This window comes from Gouania willdenowi, chromosome 8 (assembly GCF_900634775.1).
Source record: "Gouania willdenowi chromosome 8, fGouWil2.1, whole genome shotgun sequence".
Classification (NCBI taxonomy): domain Eukaryota; kingdom Metazoa; phylum Chordata; class Actinopteri; order Blenniiformes; family Gobiesocidae; genus Gouania; species Gouania willdenowi.
Genome location: NC_041051.1, coordinates 4,849,251 through 4,869,266, shown reverse-complemented (window position 1 = coordinate 4,869,266; position 20,016 = coordinate 4,849,251). Strand labels below are relative to the sequence as shown.

At 40.5% G+C, this 20,016-nt stretch overlaps 1 protein-coding gene across 3 annotated transcripts; it reads right to left on the bottom strand.

Annotated features, from left to right (window-relative positions):
- Positions 1–2,159: 2,159 nt before the first annotated feature.
- Positions 2,160–19,706, bottom strand: LOC114468720 (SUMO-conjugating enzyme UBC9-like). Of its 3 annotated transcripts, none has more exons than XR_003674670.1 (8): positions 19,398–19,706; positions 19,088–19,173; positions 14,050–14,133; positions 12,193–12,265; positions 9,951–10,060; positions 9,794–9,873; positions 2,628–2,755; positions 2,160–2,477 (listed from the first exon to the last, which is right to left on the bottom strand). XR_003674670.1 is itself a non-coding variant. In XM_028455762.1 (7 exons), exons 2-7 carry the CDS (start codon positions 19,151–19,153, stop codon positions 2,692–2,694), a joined length of 477 nt encoding a protein of 158 aa, XP_028311563.1. In that variant the 5' UTR covers positions 19,154–19,173; positions 19,398–19,705; the 3' UTR covers positions 2,160–2,691. The 3 variants fall into 3 exon arrangements, 1 of the variants encoding a protein (XP_028311563.1); XR_003674669.1 differs by having other exon boundaries at positions 2,586–2,755; positions 19,398–19,705; XM_028455762.1 differs by having other exon boundaries at positions 2,160–2,755; positions 19,398–19,705.
- Between the last annotated feature and the right edge of the window lie 310 nt (positions 19,707–20,016).

The following is a 20,016-nucleotide window of genomic DNA, read 5'->3' as shown; positions in this document are numbered from 1 at the left end:
GTCTTGGTCTCGGTGCATTCTGGTCTCGGGCAAGTCTTGGTCTCGGATAGTGCGGTCTTGAACACAACACTACCTGTTCCCGAGGCAAATCTTGCAGATGGCGTCCTCATCAAGCTTGTTTTTACTCCCTTTGAGTTGGAACACTTTTACTTTGATTGAAAAGGTTTTTTTGATTCAATTAGTTTTTTTTGTGCCATATTATGGGTGGTACATTTGACTTGACGACTTTGAAGTTTTTAAGCTCTTTTTTTAATTGAATAATTTTGACAAATTTTTTTTTGCATTCATACACTTTGATTGATTTTTTTTTTCTTTGAATGAAATGTTTTATTTTTTTATTAAAAAAGACACAAATCACCCATGTCATGGCCCAAATACAAAAAACTTGACTTCAATAAAAAACACCTTTAAAAAAAAAAGTGTTCAAATGCAATTATTTGGGTCTCAATTGTTTTTTGCATTTGAACACTTTTTTTCTTTGAAAAAAAAATATTTAATTTTGATTGAAGTGATTTTTTTTTAATGATTTATTTATTTTTTAAATGAATAATAGACACATATACCTCCATATGACAGCTGTGTTGGGACAGTGTCCAAATTGCACCTCTTAATGTTCACCGTTTGAAAAACGTGTTCAAATGAGCAAAAACATTTTTTCATGTACTTGTCTCCTGTGCTATTTATTTGTTTCAATTTTGTATTATTTTAACACTTTAAACTTGTTTATGTTCTGCTGCCAGGACACACCTGTAAAAGATGAGATCATTAATCTCAATGTGGTTCTCCTAAATCCTTAATGGATAATGAAATGAAAGAGTTTTGGAAACTGTTTGCAAACCATGAGTTGTGTTCAAGGTGTTGACATCAGTACCGTTTTTCAGAAATATGTGCAGTGAATGGAACTTATCAATTGAGAAAAACCAACAGTATTATTAACAGTGAGGGCAATGTTTTCTTGACACCATCTTAGTTTAATTTTTATTATTTTATCCATGGGACAATACATCAAATTATTATAGAATTGTGTGAATTGCTACCTTGGAAACCAGGTTATTGTGCATTCCTTGATCCAGGAATAAGGTAAACCAGTAGTTGTCAAATTTTTTTCCACAAAGTACCACTTCAGAAAATACTTGGCTCTCCAAGTACTAATGACCAACAGCGTAATATGCCTAAGTATTCTTTAAAAACAATGCAGAGGTTTCATTCAACAAGTATATTTAATATTGTTGCCCACTGCAACATTACACAGTTTGGACAGTAACACTATGTTTAAATATAGGAAAATAAAACACTGTACATAAATAATGAATCAAGTACCACTAGAGGTACTCGTACCACAGCTTGAGAATCCGTGAGGTAAACCAATGAGGAATTGGAATTGTAGGAGACTTTCAGCTATGACACTGATGAACAAACCTGTTTGTTTCTATTTGTATATTTGGTACAAAGTTTGCTATTTACAGTCAAATAAAAAACAAAGTGTCTATTTGTACGGTTGCCGTACATACAACCCCCGGTGCCATTGGTACGTTTACCAAAGTATACGTACGTAGTGTCTTAGGGTTAGGATTAGTGTTAAGTTATAAGCCAATATCGCAACAATTTTTAGGGTTAGAGTCAGGTTTAGTCACGTGACCTAAACTGGCCAATGAGGGGCGCTGCGTATGGATAGAACGTCGGTATATTGATACGTCAACCGTACGGATAGAATTTCGGTATATTGATACGGTAACCGTACTTACAACCACTGCCAATAAAGAAACCCACACTCGCTTGTATTTATTCAACTTTATTTCACAATATCGGCCATTTAATGTGTTCTATGATTTAACACCACACACAAATGTCAACTTGCTAACCCAATATAAAACATAACTTCCACAATTTTCCAGTATTTATATTATGTACATGCACTCGTGTCTTCAGAGGCAAGAAGAGAGAAAAACAATCGCAGGCAGTTTCTCAAGTGCACTTTCATTCATGGTCCTTGCTGGTTTGGAATTTATTCCAATCAGGATCATAAGTTAGAGTTGGACCAATGACTGATGTTTATTTTTGATCTGTAGGAAAAGCACATGAAGCCAAACTGGTTCACTAACCTCTGGAGTTCTTTCTTTGGAGGAAGTTGATAATGAATGCGCATCAAACTACAAACATTGATGAACATTTTGTTTATTTTTGTTTCACTGCATCAAAAGACAAATGAACCGCTCCAGAAAAACTACAATCGCTGCTTACATTAAGCTTGGCGATGAGTCCGAAGTACCCAGATTGTCTTTTATTTGAGGGGTTGATTCTTCTTAAGCTTCCATTAATGTGATTAACATGTGAGAAGAAAATGATTGACAGCTTCTGATCCACATTCATCTCACACTATTTACATTTACCCTCCATGTTTGTAGGGGTCGATACAGCTGGTACAAGGTCGATGTGCATCTCTGCATCGCTTTCTATTTTAATGGAGGCATGAGGAACTGGAAATAAGAATTATACAAAACTAATGTCAAAGCTCTGGGATGATGAGCTACACACCTAGATATTGTTGAAACTCGTAAAATTATAAAAGGAACACAAAAAAATACCAGGTGAGTTGGTTTCTCCCGGTGCAGGAGTGTAAATAATACTTAGATAGGGTCTGTTGATGGGGTGGTCCTTTAGGTGCTGCCTGCCTTTGCTCAGGTCTGCTCTCTATGTGGGGGCAAACTTCTTGGCCTGAGCCCTTACTCGCTTCTCATAGTCCATTCTGTTCTGACTGGAACACACAAACACAAAGTCATCAGAACATTTGACTAAATTATCTCTGGTTTTGTATTTTTTAGTTTTTTTTGCTGGAGACAAATATTTAAAGACATAGGCCCTCATTTATCAACTTTGGGTGAAAACAGGTGTAAATCTGAGTTCCCGTTTGTTCGTACGACAGGACTAATGTGTGATTTATGAAACATTCATATCTGTTTAATCTGAGCGTACAAACGCTCTGTGGAAGAGGATCAGCTACTGAGCAGGTGACGTCCGCCCCGTGTGCGCTGAGAACAACTTCACAAAAGAGATCCTGTGCCTATGCCTTCAGCTCATTTCACCTACTCATCACATTACTGATTATTGCAGCATGTATGTAAAAGTTTATGGAACTATTTACATTTAAAAGCATGAATAAGGTCCAATTCTCCAGGACAGAGCAAGCAGTGCTGCGTTGTGTGTGTGTGTGTGTGTGTGTGTGTGTGTGTGTGTGTGTGTGTGTGTGTGTGTGTGTGTGTGTGTGTGTGTGTGTGTGTGTGTGTGTGTGTGTGTGTGTGTGTGTGTGTGTGTGTGTGTGTGTGTGTGTGTGTGTGTGTGTGTGTGTGTACTGTACGGTGAACATTTTAGGACTTCCTCAGGTCTCAAAGTGAGGTATCAGGTTTCAGGAAAACCTCCGACATTTGTCAGACCAAACGGACTCATCACTCAGCAAAACCTCCGTCAAATCTACCGACCTCACTTAGCGGCGTCAAATTACACGGCCTCAGGCTTCAAAATAAAAGTCTCAACGGTCTCAAGGAACCGTAAGTACAAATCAGTCAGTTGAAAAGCCGTTCATTCCTTTTATTTTTGTTAAAGTTAAGATACATTAACTTATTGTTTGATTAATAAATACATAGTTTAATGAAACATTGATATATCTTAACCTTTAAAAATAAATAAATAAAATAACAGCTTCCAAAATACAGAAAGACACTTGACGGTGTCATGGTCTGCGTTTACCTCGTACTGAGAACGATTATGAGCATGCCCACTACCGGAAAATTAATTTTTGCAAGTTCCACTGTGAGTTTTGCTACTTTCGCCATGCTGAGATTGAAAATTCAATTTCAAAGCTAATGTTATTTGATGAGTGCTGAATGGGTTCTTTTCTTGGGGGAAAATGTACAACTGCTCAATATACGAGGCAGGAGAGGTTCCAACGCAACAAAGAAAGGATAGACAGGTTCATCTTCTTCATGATGAAGGGCAATTTATTTAAAAAAAAAAAAAAAAAATGACTATAATATACATTGCAATAAATAACATTTACCCTAATATAACTTTACAATAATAAGCTGTAGTATTCAATGTGATCATGAAAATGACATTTTTTTTTTATAATTGGTCGATTTGTTATCGATGGTCAACTGATGTGATGTTTTAAGCATTTTTTTTAAAATCAGTACAACAATTTCTGTACATTGATAATCCAGCATGGGTACATCTCAGTACGTAGCAGTCACGTACTGAGATTGTAAGAGAATCTCAGTATGGAGGAGTTTTTGATCAGGAATTAACATTGTAACAAGGTTAAAAGCTGAAAAAAGTTGATTTGTATGATATAGGACCTTTAAAGGTCAAGATAAATCAACTTTTCATTTAACTATGTATTTATTAATCAAACAATACGTGGATATAAAAACAGCTTTTAAACTTACTTCGTCATGTGTACTTTCGGTTCCTTCAAAATAAAACGCCATGTCTTGTTTTAAGGCCTGAGGCTGTAGAGTCCGAGGACTTTTAGTTTAAAGCCTGAGGCCCTTGTCATTTGACGGCACTTGGTTTGACAAGTGAGGTCGTTAGATTTGATGGAGGTTTTGCTGAGTCATGAGTCCGTTTAGTTTGACAAATGTCAGAGGTTTTCCTGAAACCTGACTCTGAGACCTGAACACCGTAGCACTGGGTGAACCTATGCACTACTGCTCAGTAGCAGAGTTTACCAGCGGGGTTATACGGTATTCTGTGAGGAAAATCTAAAAATTGGTTTCAGTAATAATAACATGGGCTTTTTTTAAAGTAATTTAATTTTGTTTATTTAGTTTTAATAATCTATTTTGATGTGTTCTGAATGTGTGCCTGCTTATGCATCAATGACAGCTGAAGTTAGTTTAATACTTTATCGTACACGAGGTCAGACCTGACGTGACATGTGATCGTAGAGTATGATCACTAGGGTTGGGCATTGTTTGGATTTTACCGATTCCGATCGATTCCAATTCTTTGAGTTGTGCGGGTCAACAGGTCACAGATTTCACAGGATAATTTTTTAAGCCTTTAAACAGGCCATTTTTATTAATTCACTTAGTTGATATAGTTTAATTTGGTTGCTGTACTGTAAATAAAATATTCAATTACAAAAGTCCCCAACTGTAACTGTAAAAGTGAAACTTGCTGATATAAAACTACAAACAAGTTGGGAGCAGTCTAAAAAACCTAGAGCTACAGGTAGATCTGAAACTAAATAAAACAAACTCAAACCCTGGAACAGTCATCCATCCATCCATCTTCTCCCGCTTAGCCGTTTCCGGGTCGCGGGGGCAGCATCCTCAGTAGGGAGGCCCAGACTTCCCTCTTCCCTCTCCCCGGCCACTTCCTCCAGCTCTCCCACGTTGGAGAGACATAGTCTCTCCAACGTGTCCTGGGTCTTCCCCGGGGCCTCCTTCCGGAGGGACGTGCCCTGAATGCCTCACTAGGAAGGCGTTCAGGGGGCATCCTAATTAGGTGACCGAGCCACCTCATCTGGCTCTTCTCGATGCGGAGGAGCAGCGACTCTACTTTGAGCCCCTCCCGAATGACTGAGCTTCTCACCCTATCTCTAAGGGAGAGCCCAGCCACCCTACGGAGGAAACTCATTTCGGCCGCTTATACCCGTGATCTTGTTCTTTCGGTCATGACCCAAAGTTCATGACCATAGGTGAGGGTTGGAACGTAGACCGACCTGTAAATCGAGAGCTTTGCTTTTTGGCTCAGCTCCCTTTTCACAATGACGGACTGGTGCAGACTCTGCATCACTGCAGACGCCGCACCAATCCGCCTGTCGATCTCTCGCTCCATCCTTCCCTCACTCGTAAACAAGACCCCGAGGTACTTGAACTCCTCCACCTGGGGCAGAACCTCATCTCCAACCCGGAGAAGGCACTCCACCTTTTTCCGGTCGAGAACCATGGACTCGGATTTGGAGGTGCTGATTCTGATTCCGGCCGCTTCACACTCGGCTGCGAACCGATCCAGTGAGAGTTGAAGGTCACGGTATGTTGGAGCCAACAGGACCACATCATCTGCAAAAAGCAGTGATGCAATACTGAGGCCCCCAAACTGGACCCCCTCAACGCCCTGACTGCGCCTAGAAATTCTGTCCATAAAAGTTATGAACAGAATCGGTGACAAAGGGCAGCCCTGGCGGAGTCCAACCCTCACCGGAAACGATTTCGACTTACTGCCGGCAATGCGGACCAGATTCTGACTCCGGTCATACAGGGAACGAACAGCTCCTATCAGGAGGTTCGATACCCCATACTCGTGGAGGACCCCCCACAGGAATCCCCGAGGGACACGGTCAAATGCCTTTTCCAGGTCCACAAAACACATGTAGACTGGTTGGGCAAATTCCCATGACCCCTCAAGGACCCTGCTGAGGGTGTAGAGCTGGTCCACAGTTCCACGGCCAGGACGAAAACCACATTGCTCCTCCTGAATCCGAGGTTCAACTATCCGGCGGACCCTCCTCTCCAGTACCCCTGAATAGACCTTACCGGGGAGGCTGAGGAATGTGATCCCTCTATAATTGGAACACACCCTCCGGTCCCCCCTTCTTAAAAAGGGGGACCACCACCCCGGTCTGCCAATCCAGAGGCACTGCCCCCGATGTCCACGCAATGTTGCAGAGTCGTGTCAGCCATGACAGCCCCACAACATCCACGGCCTTGAGGAACTCCGGGCGGATCTCATCCACCCCCGGAGCCCTGCCACCGAGGAGCTTTTGAACCACCTCGGCAACCTCAGCCCCAGAGATAGGAGAGCCCACTCTCGGGTCCCTGGGCCCTGCTTCCTGATTGGAAGGCGTGTCGGTGGGATTGAGGAGGTCTTCGAAGTATTCCCCCCACCGATCCACAACGTCTCGAGTCGAGGTCAGCAGCGCACCATCCGCACCATACATAGTGTTGGCGGTGCACTGCTTCCCCCTCCTGAGACGCCGGATAGTGGTCCAGAATCTCTTCGAAGCCGTCCGGAAGTCGTTCTCCATGGCCTCACCAAACTCCTCCCATGTCCGGGCTTTTGCCTCGGCGACCGCCGTGGCTGCACTCCGCTTGGCCCGTCGGTACCTGTCTGCTGCCTCCGGAGTCCCACAGGCCAAAAAGGCCCGGTAGGACTCCTTCTTCAGCTTGACGGCATCCCTCACCCCCGGTGTCCACCAACGGGTTCGGGTATTGCCGCCACGACAGGCACCGACTACCTTACGGCCACAGCACCTATCAGCCGCCTCAGCAACAGAGGCACGGAACATGGCCCACTCGGACTCAATGTCCCCCGCCTCCTCCGAGACATGGTTGAAGTTTTCCCGGAGGTGGGAGTTGAAGCTCCTTCTGACGGGAGACTCTGCCAGGCATTCCCAGCAGACCCTCACTATACGTTTGGGTCTGCCAGGTCTAACCGGCATCCTCCCCCGCCATCGGAGCCAACTCACCACCAGGTGGTGATCAGTTGACAGCTTCGCCCCTCTCTTTACCCGAGTGTCCAAGACATGCGGCCGCAAGTCCGATGACACGACTACGAAGTCGATCATCGAACTGCGGCCTAGGGTGTCCTGGTGCCAAGTGCACATATGGACACCCTTATGCTTGAACATGGTGTTTGCTATGGACAATCTGTGGCGAGCACAGAAGTCCAACAACAAAACACCGCTCGGGTTGTGATCAGGGGGACCGTTCCTCCCAATCACGCCCCTCCAGGTCTCACTGTCGCTGCCAACGTGAGCGTTGAAGTCCCCCAGCAGAACGAGGGAATCCCCAGAAGGAGCTCTCTCCAGTACTCCCTCTAAGTAATCCAAGAAGGGTGGATACTCCGAGCTGCTATTTGGCCCATAGGCACAAACAACAGTCATGATCCGTCCCCCCACCCGAAGGCGGAGGGAGGCTACCCTCTCGTCTACCGGGGTAAACTCCAACGTACAGGCACTAAGTCGGGGGGCAAGAAGTATAGCCACCCGGCGCCTCTCACCATTGGCGACTCCAGAGTAGAAGAGAGTCCAACCCCTGTCGAGAAGGCTGGTTCCAGAGCCCTTGTTATGTGTCGAGGTGAGACCGACTATATCTAGTCCGAACTTCTCCACCTTGCACACAAGCTCAGGCTCCTTCCCCGCCAGAGAGGTGACATTCCACGTCCCTAACGCTAGCTTCTGTAGCCGGGGATCAGATCGCCAAGGCCCCCGCCCTGGACGACTGCCCGATCCACACTGCACCGGCCTCATATGATCGGGTGGTGGGCATACGGGAGGGCAGGCCCACGTCGTCCTTTCGGGCTTTGCCCGACCGGGGCCCGTGGGCAAAGCCCCGGCCACCAGGCGCTCGCACTCAAGCCCCAACCCCGGGCCTGGCTCCAAGGTGGGGCCCCGGTAGCGCCAATCCGGGCGACGTGAACTGCCTTTGATTTTTATCTTTCATATATGGCTATTGAACCGCTCTTAGTTGGACCCGTCACCTGGGACCTGTTTGCCTTGGGAGACCCTACCAGGGACATTAAGCCCCCGACAACATAGCTCCCAGGATCATTCGGGTACTCAAACCCCTCCACCACGTTAAGGTGGCGGTTCATGGAGGAGCAGTCATGTAACAAATCAATCAACAGTTCTTGTTGAGAAAGATTATTATTATTCTGATACAGTGGAAACAGAAACAATAAAAATAATTATATTGTGAACCTGTTTATATTGTAGGGAACATATTATATGTTCCGTACAAGTCTAAAGCCACAAAAAACACCACTTTAAAAAGAAAATAGACTAATATAAGACCTCTTTAGAGTTATTTGGGTCTTTCTGCGCTTGTGCGTCTTGCGGCGATGACACGCTGGTGACGACATATTCCAAAATGGCGGCGGCCCGGACTACAGCCGACACTAGTTAATAAGAGCCTTAAAAGACATGGATATAATGAAACGAGTGGATGGACGGAAACATAAACATGCAGACTTTCACACGGACACACACAGACTTATTAAACACACACGGACCTCGGTAAACGGAACAGGCTTCATCAATTGGCAGGTACTAGGACAAACATCTTCGTAACGGTTCTGGAACCAGACGTTAGGAACCGGTTCCTTTTTGGAACCGGTTCTCGGTGCCCAACCCTAACGATCACGTCACAATTGATAAATACTGAAGCTTGTGTGAATTTGGTCTGAATGTCATAGTGTAGGCCTCATAGATCAATAAACCATTTGCTGAAAAAAAGGTTGAAATTACCAGTTGAAAGTTTGTTTTGATCAGAGTAAGAATGAACATCTATGCATCCGTCCACAGATTCCACATCCCACAATGTAAACATTCTTCCAACAATACCAAACTTTTTTACAGACACTGAGAATAAACAAGTAGACAGACATTAACATCCCCCGCCAGATTGGTTGTCATTATAACTCACAACCTTTTCCTAAATATCCTAGTTCTAACTTAGATGTATATACTTAAAAAAATATTTTCACATCAAAATATAAAATTACTAACCATCTTAAATAGTTTCTAAAAAAAAAGCTGTCCCCTTTGAAGATACCTTGAATAGAGTAAAAAAAAAAAAAAAAGGAACAAGGGCAATAACAAAAATCATCCAACTCCATCAAGGTATTGATACCCTGAAGCCACACTCCAAATTTGGTTATCCTATCTTAAACAGTTTCTGAGAAAATCTGTCCTCTTTAACTCAAGACGGACAAAGCTCAAACCTATATCCTCCTTCCACACTTTGTGGCGGAGGATAATAACCAGTAAAACCATCAATGTGGTCACTCTCACCAGTAAATTGTGTAGGCTTCTGCCTGTGCTGGATCTTGAATGTTGGGCTCATTGAGCAGCTCCTGAATCCCCAACAGGATCTAGAAACCCAGAGGAAAACGTGTCACCAAGTGTAACAAATGTAACGCACCTGTGGTCCACAGTGTGAGGGTCCTACCTGTTTGATGGTGATGGCCGGTCTCCAGTCTTTGTCCTCCTCGAGGATGGACAGACACACGGTGCCTGATGGGTAGACATTTGGGTGGAATATTGGTGGCTCAAATTTGCCTAAGGAAAAACAAACAGGAAATAAAGCTCAGGGCTCTTTAACATAGGAGAGCAATGGTGCAGGAAGCACGAAGTTAACATCAGCCCAACGTGCTGCTGGGTTTGCTGCTAAACACCTCTGACCTCGTTCACCACCAAAGAGCACAGAGCACCTACAGCTGAGACCTCCATGCTCCTCAAACTCCTGTCACGTTTAGTGGGAAGATTTAAGCTTTAATCTAAATACGTCAAATAGACTTTTTGTACATGATTCTTTAATGGCATTTCATATAATAACGTATGAGATGATGCTTTGCACTTGAAGATGTTTTAGTTTAAAGGTAAACTAATACAAAGGAAACACATCCCAATCATGGCTGACGTCACCAACTCTGTGAACATTAAATCTTACGTCAGTGCAGCCATGTGAAGCGCTTCATTAAATTGACAACCACTGATAACCCCTGATAACCAAGTGACTTCAAAAGCAGACCCTGAAAAATGTTAAACCCCTGTGTTTTGGACTTTTAGAACAAATCATGAATAATGTCACATCCTGACAAACACATTTGGTTTAAATTAAGGGTGTGCCATCTGACGATATTAGATCATTAAGGATAAAAACATGAGGACGATCTGCCAAATCACGGAGATAGTAGAACCATCTGTAGTGCACATTTTATCCCTTGCCATATGTCTGTGTAGGATCAGAGGACTCTGGTCGAAGGACCACAGCCAATGGATGGGGTGTGGCTACATACTCAGCACTCACTGTCGACAGTCGCCACAGTTTTGCTCCGTCAATCTCCACCAGGTGTGTTCATGCGACACCACAAGATCCCGCAATAAAACAACAAACAGCATACTTTGATTATACAACGTGGAAGAACTGTTTGTCTGGCCAGCTACCCAAGTTTCCGCTTCTACCATGAGTAAGTTCTTCTGCCGCTTCATTTTCTTCTTTGTGGGTGTGTTAAGGCGGCGACCAATCTAAATCTGCTTTCTTCCTCATCTTACATTTTCTGTCCATACCGAGTAGGATGCCAGGCATCACAGGACTAAGTCAAAGGAATGCAGTCATAAATATGACATAGTAACGGACTGAGTCCCAATGTTCCACATGTAGTTCATTCAACGAGTGTTGTGGTTTCCCATGGCCATGAAGGCATCATTGTTACGTGCAGCTTTCTCTGCCAATGTTTGTCTTTGTTTACATGTGTTCTGCGTGTTGATTGGCTGGGAGGGTGGAAAAGGGCGGGCGAAAGCGAAGAATGAGAGAACATGTTGTTGAGGAGATAAATGACGGAGTAAGACGGTTCATTTTGTGTTTATTTTGGCTTCGGCGGGCCGGATTAAAAAGACCAACGGGCCGGATGTGGCCCGCGGCCCGTAGTTTGCCCACCAATGGTCTACAGGCTCGATGGCGCCTTTGGCCAGGAGAACAGACAACTCAAGGTCTAATGCGAGAGCCTTTGCCGGGTTGCTGATGGATGTCATTCTGACCCGGCCGGATGTGGGGGGCCGGCGGCGGAATTCAAGTTTGTACACGTGGGTTAGGGTGGCAACCACCCACGGGTCTGAAGCATGAGTAGCCCACTGTTGGAGCTGCTGATGCGAAAAATACCCAACCGCCGGCCCCAAGGCCTCAAACTCTTTTATTAATATGAGTGTTACCTCAAAAACAAATGGAAATCACAAGAATAATCTGCTGCCTTGTTATGTAGCATGTGTTGCTAATGCTACACCACTTTAGTTAAACAAAATAAAAAGACTGTGTGTGACTAAAAGAACATGAAGTTTTGCATGTCAGCCTTTTAGTTTGATGTAAATTGTACTTGGAACTAGTTTGATAAAGTGCTTTATATACATTTTTTTTTAAATGTTTGAAAATCACCTTGACTTAAGTGATCTTTTATCTCTTTTTTCCATTTAGGGGGCGATGATTTTAAATAGGTGAATTGGTTTGTACAATTGTTAAATAACTTTAAAATAGTCTAAATGAAAAAAAATTGTGATCAAATCATGATCGTGATATGATATTTTTCCATATCGCCCACCCCTAGTTTAAATCTCTTTCTCTCTGGGTCAGAGAGCTTTGCCCACATTTCTGCATCTCTACAGACATGGGCAGCGTGGAGAAGAAGAGTACGCACACTTGGGAGGCGATGACGGGTAGTCATCCTTGAAGAGCATTCTGAGTTTGTAGAGTCCTCCCTCCCATAATGTCTGAGGAAGAAACAACAAAGAGTTCATTCACTCAGGATTCAAAACAAGCTGTGAACACAAGGAGGATTCAAAGTGTTTGGAAAACTAAAGTGGCTTTATTGATGAGTTACTGCTAGGAAAACTGTAACAGTAAAGATCAAACATGTGAATGAACATTCTACCCAGACTTTGCATGTTCTCCCTGAGCATAGAGCTCCCTCCAGAATAAGGCTGAACAATTAACCTTAATCACATCGTTATTAAAGTTTTCACTACTGCGATTACGTAACCTCAGATGCTGAAGTTTTTTCTTCCGTAGCCATCATTTGAGTGATAAATACCAATCAGAAATGCAGAGAACGGCCTTCCTGGGTTGCTGGCCAATCAGAGATGGTTACAGGACACAAGCTTGTATGCGCTGCAGCAAGTCTCAGTTACACCTCAGTGAGTGCGCCTACACTAGGGCCCTACAAAATCCACGTTAACAAAATCAACCAATAAAAACAGAATCTACCGTTGAACGCGGAAATGGATAGAATCAGGTAGAAACGCCATCACCGTGAGGAAAAGGACTTTTTTTAATGAGGAAATGTTTCAGGGACCGTTATTAGTGGTGCACCGCCCTCCCCCTCTCATCCTGGCCACTTCAATCACAGTCTAAACACCATCTAAACGGACTCCTCAATCAGAGCCAACCAGTGCCCGCTTAACTTTAACGTGTCTGTGGAACTCCGTCTGTTTCTCATGTAGCGCTCCGTGAAAACATGAGTCAGCTTTAATCAGCTTCACCTGCTCAGAGCATTTAAACATCTCATCAGAGCTACAGAAGATCTGTGGATAAAGTTGTTCTGATGTTGTGAACGAGGCCATCTATACCAGGGATTGTAGAGTCTGAAACATCATAGATTAATGATAACTTCTGATACTTTGTCCATTTATTTTTGTTTAATTGTTACAGTCTGGAATGATGTCATCAGGATCATTTAAATTAGGTTAATTTAAATTAAGTTGATCAAAACTTAATCAATAAACCAGATCAGATTCAGTAAACCATTGATCCCTGAGGGGGAATTGGGTGACATTAATGCTGTTCTCATACATCTTTATATGACATGAATAACTAAAAATGAGAAGTCAGAATAATCCATGTCAGTACAACTTAAATCTACCTTTTATTTGTGTCTTACTCGTTAAATTACATTTAAATTTTTGACATAAATTTTTGTTTAACTATAGTTTTTCTTTTTATTAGTATATATTTAGTTTCCTCACAGTACAATTTATATCTACCTTTTAATAGTATCTCACTTTATTTTTGACATACATTTTTGTTTAAATTATGGGTTTTTTATTTAATAGTATTTATTTTGTTTCCTCACAAGTTAAAAATGAATTTTCAAAAAAAAAAAAAAAAGATTAATAGTTCTAACAAAGCGGAATTTTAAAAAAATAATGTGGAAAACACAAAATTTGGTTAGAAATAAAACTGAATTTGAAAAAAAATAAAACGCATAATGCATTTAAATGTATAAACTATTTTTAAAAATCGTAAATTGAATCGCAATATCTGTCAGAAAAATCGCAATTAGGTTTTTTGTCAAAATCGTGCAGCCGTGCTTCAGTGTACATCCTTAACTAATTAGTTAACCAATTATCCATTTTTTTCAGCCTTTTCTATTGTATTTTAAAGCTAGGTGAGACATGAACAGTTCCTGTGGGACGGTAACTTCAGACATGCTGTTTGGTATAAAATATTTAACTAATTGATTGTCTAAAAAGCTGAATATCTGCTTGTGGGAACTCACTCCTTTCTTCCCAGGAATGGCACACTCCCAGTTCATCAAATTCATGGTTCCATCAGGATTCTTAGTGGGTACAGCAACAAAACCCTGCAGAGAAAGAAGTCACATGCATGAACTTAGCATAATGAAACAAGTGTCTTTTAATCTGCACGTTTGTATCAACTTGAATTTTTTTTTGTCCCCTCACGTTTTGTTTACTTACTTAATTAATTTTGCAAAAAAAAAAAGCCACATTCGGCCATTGGTTTAGTGAGTGAAAAGCAAGGCCGAATAGTAGCGTGTGACGCAATAGCGCAATCAAACATTGTGCGGTGATGCAGTGTCCGACGCAGAGATTTCTTATTTGGGGCTTGACATACAGGCACAGTTGTTAATGTTTTTGCCTGTATAAAACTATTTTAAGATGTCTCAGATGTCATAGTTTTGTTCTTTTTATTTTGAAGCTGAAGTGCTGTTATTGACTAATCTGTACTGGCCTAAGATACTGTATGTTGTGTACCTGTATAAGTGTAGGATGTTACAAGCACACATTTATTGAAATGTACTTGGGCCCTTGGTTTAAATTATTAACCTATCTACTGTGGCTAAGCAGACTTGTGCCAAAAGGACAATAATTCATTTGTTGTGGGTTTATCACCTTTAATGCACTTTAGTTTTTTTTGGAATGCATGTTTAGTTTTATTTGAAGGGATAATATAAATGAAAAACTTTGTTGTGCTTTTTTTGAAAAGCAAAGGCTACTGGAATATTTAAAAAATGTCAGAATATTCAATTAACATTTCTTTCTTTAAAAAAAAAAAACATGTCTAAAAATGTATTCTAGGCTATTTATGCACTATTAAAAAAAAAAAAGTGAAAAACCGCATTCGATATTCGGCCCAGCGTTTATATTTTATTCGGCTGCGGCCACAAATTTTGATTTCGATGCATCCCTAATCACAATTGATCACAATTACCAAGCCTTTAATAAATAAGCCCATAAAAGCTAACCTCTTATGTTAGCATCTATACTACTAGTACAGTGTCCGTCGGAAGTATGCATTCATGTGGGAGCATAAGGAGTAAAATTGCGTATTTTCATGTCAAGTTTAGCTGTCAGTTCTCTTAAAGGGACAATTTTACCATTTAAAAAAAAAAAAAAAAAAAAAAAATTGAATCAAGGGGTATACTGACCACAAAAAAGTCTCAGATGCCCATACTAAACATATTAATACCAATATTTTCATGGATAAGGAAGCCAAACAAGAAAACCAAGAGATGAAACTAATTGAATGATAGATGATATATTTAGTGTATTATACAGCTGATTTAAGACGTGAGTCAAAACTGACCTGTTATCAAAAGAGACTAGTACAGTGCCCGTCAGAAGTATGCATTCATGTGGGAGCATAAGGGGTATAATTGCGTATTTTTGTATCTTTCTGTTGTGTTTTTGTACATTTTTTGTATAATAGTTTTTTGTTGCCATTGCAGTGCGATTCTGGCATCTTTTTGTGTATTTCCGGCATCCATTTTAAAGGCAAAACAGATGAACTGTGAATCAACTGCTATTCATCCATGTTCCAAATACCTCGAGTGTGTGCATCTGTTATTTTGGAGTAATTTGGTGACGCAAAACGGTCAAAACATTAATTTTATAATTACGGCTCCCTCGGCAAGAGCGTGCCACTTCCGGTTCCGGGTTCATGACGTCACCGTGTCGCTGTTGATTGGGTTAAAAAAAAAAAAAAGGTCGATATTAAAAAGGTTTTTGTACCGCTAAAAGTCATTTAAGTTAATATTTCATAGTTATTTAATATTATTCCCATGATTCCAAACTTACTTTAAATCTCGGACCATAGACTTCACTTCCTCCTTCGTCTCCATGAGTGTGGGCAGTGCCTGTGCTGATGGTCATTACCTTATCGCAAACATTCTGCTTCTTCAGACAGAGGAATGTAACGTTTTTGTGAGCAGATGGGTCCACTATGATTATTGTTTGTTCTAGGCATCGGTGAGTGTTTCTTCTCATATTCTACTATGTGCTAAGAAAGATGCTAGGAGCTGCAATGTAAACAAACACACACACTACACTGCACTACATCGGGATGTACATGGTGAACTCACACAGAGCCGTTGAGAGAGATTTGCGACTTTTGGTGTCACAAAAAACACACACACACACGCACACACAATTATATTATTGTTATTCTTATATTATTCTTTTTTTGTATTATTCTTTTATCTTATAGTTACTGGTATTCTCATTGTATTATTATTGCTATTACCTTATTATTTTATGTTGTTATTGTTTTCATTGTATTATAGTTACTGGATTTTCATTATATTATTTTGTTATTGTTATTGTATAATTTTACTATTGTATTGAAGTTATTGCTATTCTTATAATTACCATCATATTCGATTTCATTATTAATATATATTTATTATAGGTACTGGTGTTCTTGTTGTATAATTAGCATTGCTATATTATCATTATATTACCATATAATTATTTAATATTGTTTATTATTAATATTGTTTTTAGTACATTATTATATTGTTATTGCAATTATTACCATTAATATAATTACAACATTACTTTTATTACTATTACTACTTTCACTATAAATATTACATCCCTATCAACATATTTATTATTATCAGGCCTCTACACAAACTTATCCAGTGGTGGCACTGGTGTGACAAACTTTCTCTGTTCGTCGAGGGGTTGTACAGCATAGACATACATGCTGATGAATAGTTGACTTAACTGGCTACCGTAGTTACCGTGTCTCTCTTAACAACCTGCGATGGTTTATGTGCAAGAAGCACGTGCGCATGTGTGGTAGATAACGCACGGAGGAGCTGGCTGGCTGGCTGGCTGGCGCACACAGTATTTATAATAAAAATATACTAAATGAGTAAAATAAAACCAAACAATATTTATACAAAAAGTACACAAAATGAGAACAGAAATGCATAAAAATATACAAAAAGGCTCCAAAAACACACAAAATGACTCCAAAATACATACATTACAGAAAAATACACCAACCAACAACAAACATATGAAAATGACTCAAAATACACAAAACAAAATATTTATACAAAAATACACAAAATAACAACAGTAATGCACAAAACTACACTAAAAAAGATACAAAAATACACAAAAAGATGCCAGAATCACACTGCAATGGCAACAAAAAACTATTTCGCAAAAAATGCACAAAAACACAACAGAAAGATACAAAATACGCAATTATACCCCATATGCTCCCACATGAATGCATACTTCTGATGGGCACTGTACTAGTCTCTTATAACAGGTCAATTTTGACTCACGTCTTAAATCAGCTGTATAATACACTAAATATATCATCTATCATTCAATTAGTTTCTCATCCCTTGGTTTTCTTGTTAGGCTTCCTTATCCATGAAAATATTGGTATTAATATGTTTAATATGGGCGTCTGAGACTTTTTTGTGGTCAGTATACCCCTTGATTTAATTTTTTTTTTTTTTTTAAATGTTAAAATTGTCCCTTTAAGAGAACTGACAGCTAAACTTGACATTAAACATAATTTAATCATTTTTATCTACACATGTGTAAGCCATAGATCTATAACGTCACTCCCCAGTTTTGCGTTCAATGAAATTGTAAATGACAGGATTTTATATACCACTTACAGTTACAAAGTCAATTATCTGAACTAAATTACAATAATAATAATAATAATAATAATAGTGCATTGGATTTATATAGCACCTTAGTTTGGTCACTCAAAGGGTTTACATGGCATTATTCTTTCACTCCACACTTAGTGGTGGTAAGCTACTATTGAGGCCACTGCTGGGGCAGACTGACATAGTGACCCATCGGCCTCTCCGACGACCACCACCAACACACTACATTCAAATTCTGATGTAGCTGGTTATGATTTACAATCCCCATAAACAGGACTGAATCATAACATACCCTAACCATTAGAGCGGACATGGGCTCGTATGTGAATGGTCGCATTTACAGACCTTGGAATCACTGTTATCTTACCAATAAACGGGAAGAGATTTGTCACCTTTATAATAATGTAATATGTAATAATGTAAGTAATGTAATAAAGTACTGACTAGGCCACTGGGAGTGAGGCCCAAGGCCAAGGCATGCTGACTTGATAATAATGTATCATGTTTTTCTGCAGTCAGTGCCTTCTCCTCATCCTTCTCTCTCTGCTCTATTTCAGGTGTCGTGAAGCTGATGATGGCAGTTCCTGATCTGTGGTTCATGGCTCAACTAGTCTGGGACACTCTGATGTTCTATCTCTCTATCCTGTTCTGTTGGTCCTTCTGTCCACTAACCCCAACCAGTCGACGCAGATGGCTGCCACCTCTGAACCTAGTTCAAACGGAGATTTCTTCCTGTTAAAAGGGAGTTGTTTCTTCCCACTGTCGCTAAATGCTTGTTCATGTGGATCTTGTTGGGTTTTTTTTTCTTAATATGAATCTGATATTTTGATAAGCGCATTGAGATGACTTTGTTGTAAATTGCGCTATACAAATAAAGTTGAATTCAATTTAATTCATAACATCAATCAATCTTTATTTATATTGCACAAATTACAACAAAGTTCATCTCATAGCGCTATCAAAATATAAAATTCATAATAGAAGAAAAAAAAAAACACTTTTTTTTTTCTTGTATCATAATGGTAATTAATTACACAATTACAATTATAATTGACCCCAACCCTGGTGTAGGGGCCTGTGCTACTTTAAACACTAGTGACTAGATTAGATTATGGGGAAAACAATGTCTGTCCTGTTTGAGGAAAAATGTGTCCATTTCCCACTTTGATGTTTGAGCTTCAAAGATGACAGAAAGTAAAATAAATCCGTAACATATTGTGTTTAACTATTGTTTTCTGGCAATTTTACACTTCACAAAGAGATTTTCAATCCAACTTTGACATTTCTGGCGGGCTGCTTTTGCTCCAGTGAGCCTGATGTTGTGTGACTATATGTGCTCTTTGATTTGTAAACACATAGAAGTAGAACTTACGAAGGGATGGTCTTTCCTCCAGGCTTTGCGCTCCTGAGACAGTCTGCTGAGAGCAATGCCGGACATTGCTGCTCATTAACGCCTCCCTGTGGGGGAAAAGAGCCCAAACACAAATAAATACACACAATAAACATCATCCAGTCCACATTAACGCTCCCCACAGATCACATTATATTTAAACATATGTTGTTACTGCTATTCCGTGTTTGCAATACACATGAGCCCATACACACATTACAGCTACGATACAAGAACAATCCATGTTAAATACGGAGACGATATCAATTTTAGTGATTATAAATGGATTTACCGATTTAAATGTGTCACAGCTGAAGCGGCTGAGCTTGATTTCCTCGGTAACGCTACCTGCGTTTTGACGGACGCCGTAAAACAACAACACACCCTTCGACGAATTTCAAACAAAACACTGCGTTTAGTTTACAACAGCCCGATACTCCGAGCACCTACTTTATGAGCATCACTCAGACAGTCTTTTCTAAATGTGTGGGCAAAGAAAAACCAAGCACGCTAATATGAAACAATGCGATAGAAAAACACGACTCGCCCATCGCAAGACAGGACCCCAATGTGTTTATTTATCAGGACCTTCAGGCAGTGTCAGGGATACCCAAGTCACACGCAGCAGTGGTGGGCGGCCATCTTTGTTGTGGCAGTTAAAGAAAAACAAGGGCACGACAGGGGCCACAAAATGTGATTGTCTGATCCTAGGGCCACATTATTAATATTAATGTTAGCATTTACAATAATGACCAATCTGAGCATTAATGCAGGAAAGAACAAAGGGCTTGTGTGTGTGTTTTGATATATATATATATATGGAAAGCCGTTCAGGAAATTAAATAAATATATATGAAAGTTTGAATATATATGAAAGACAATTATTCACTATTTTATAGAAAAAAAAAATT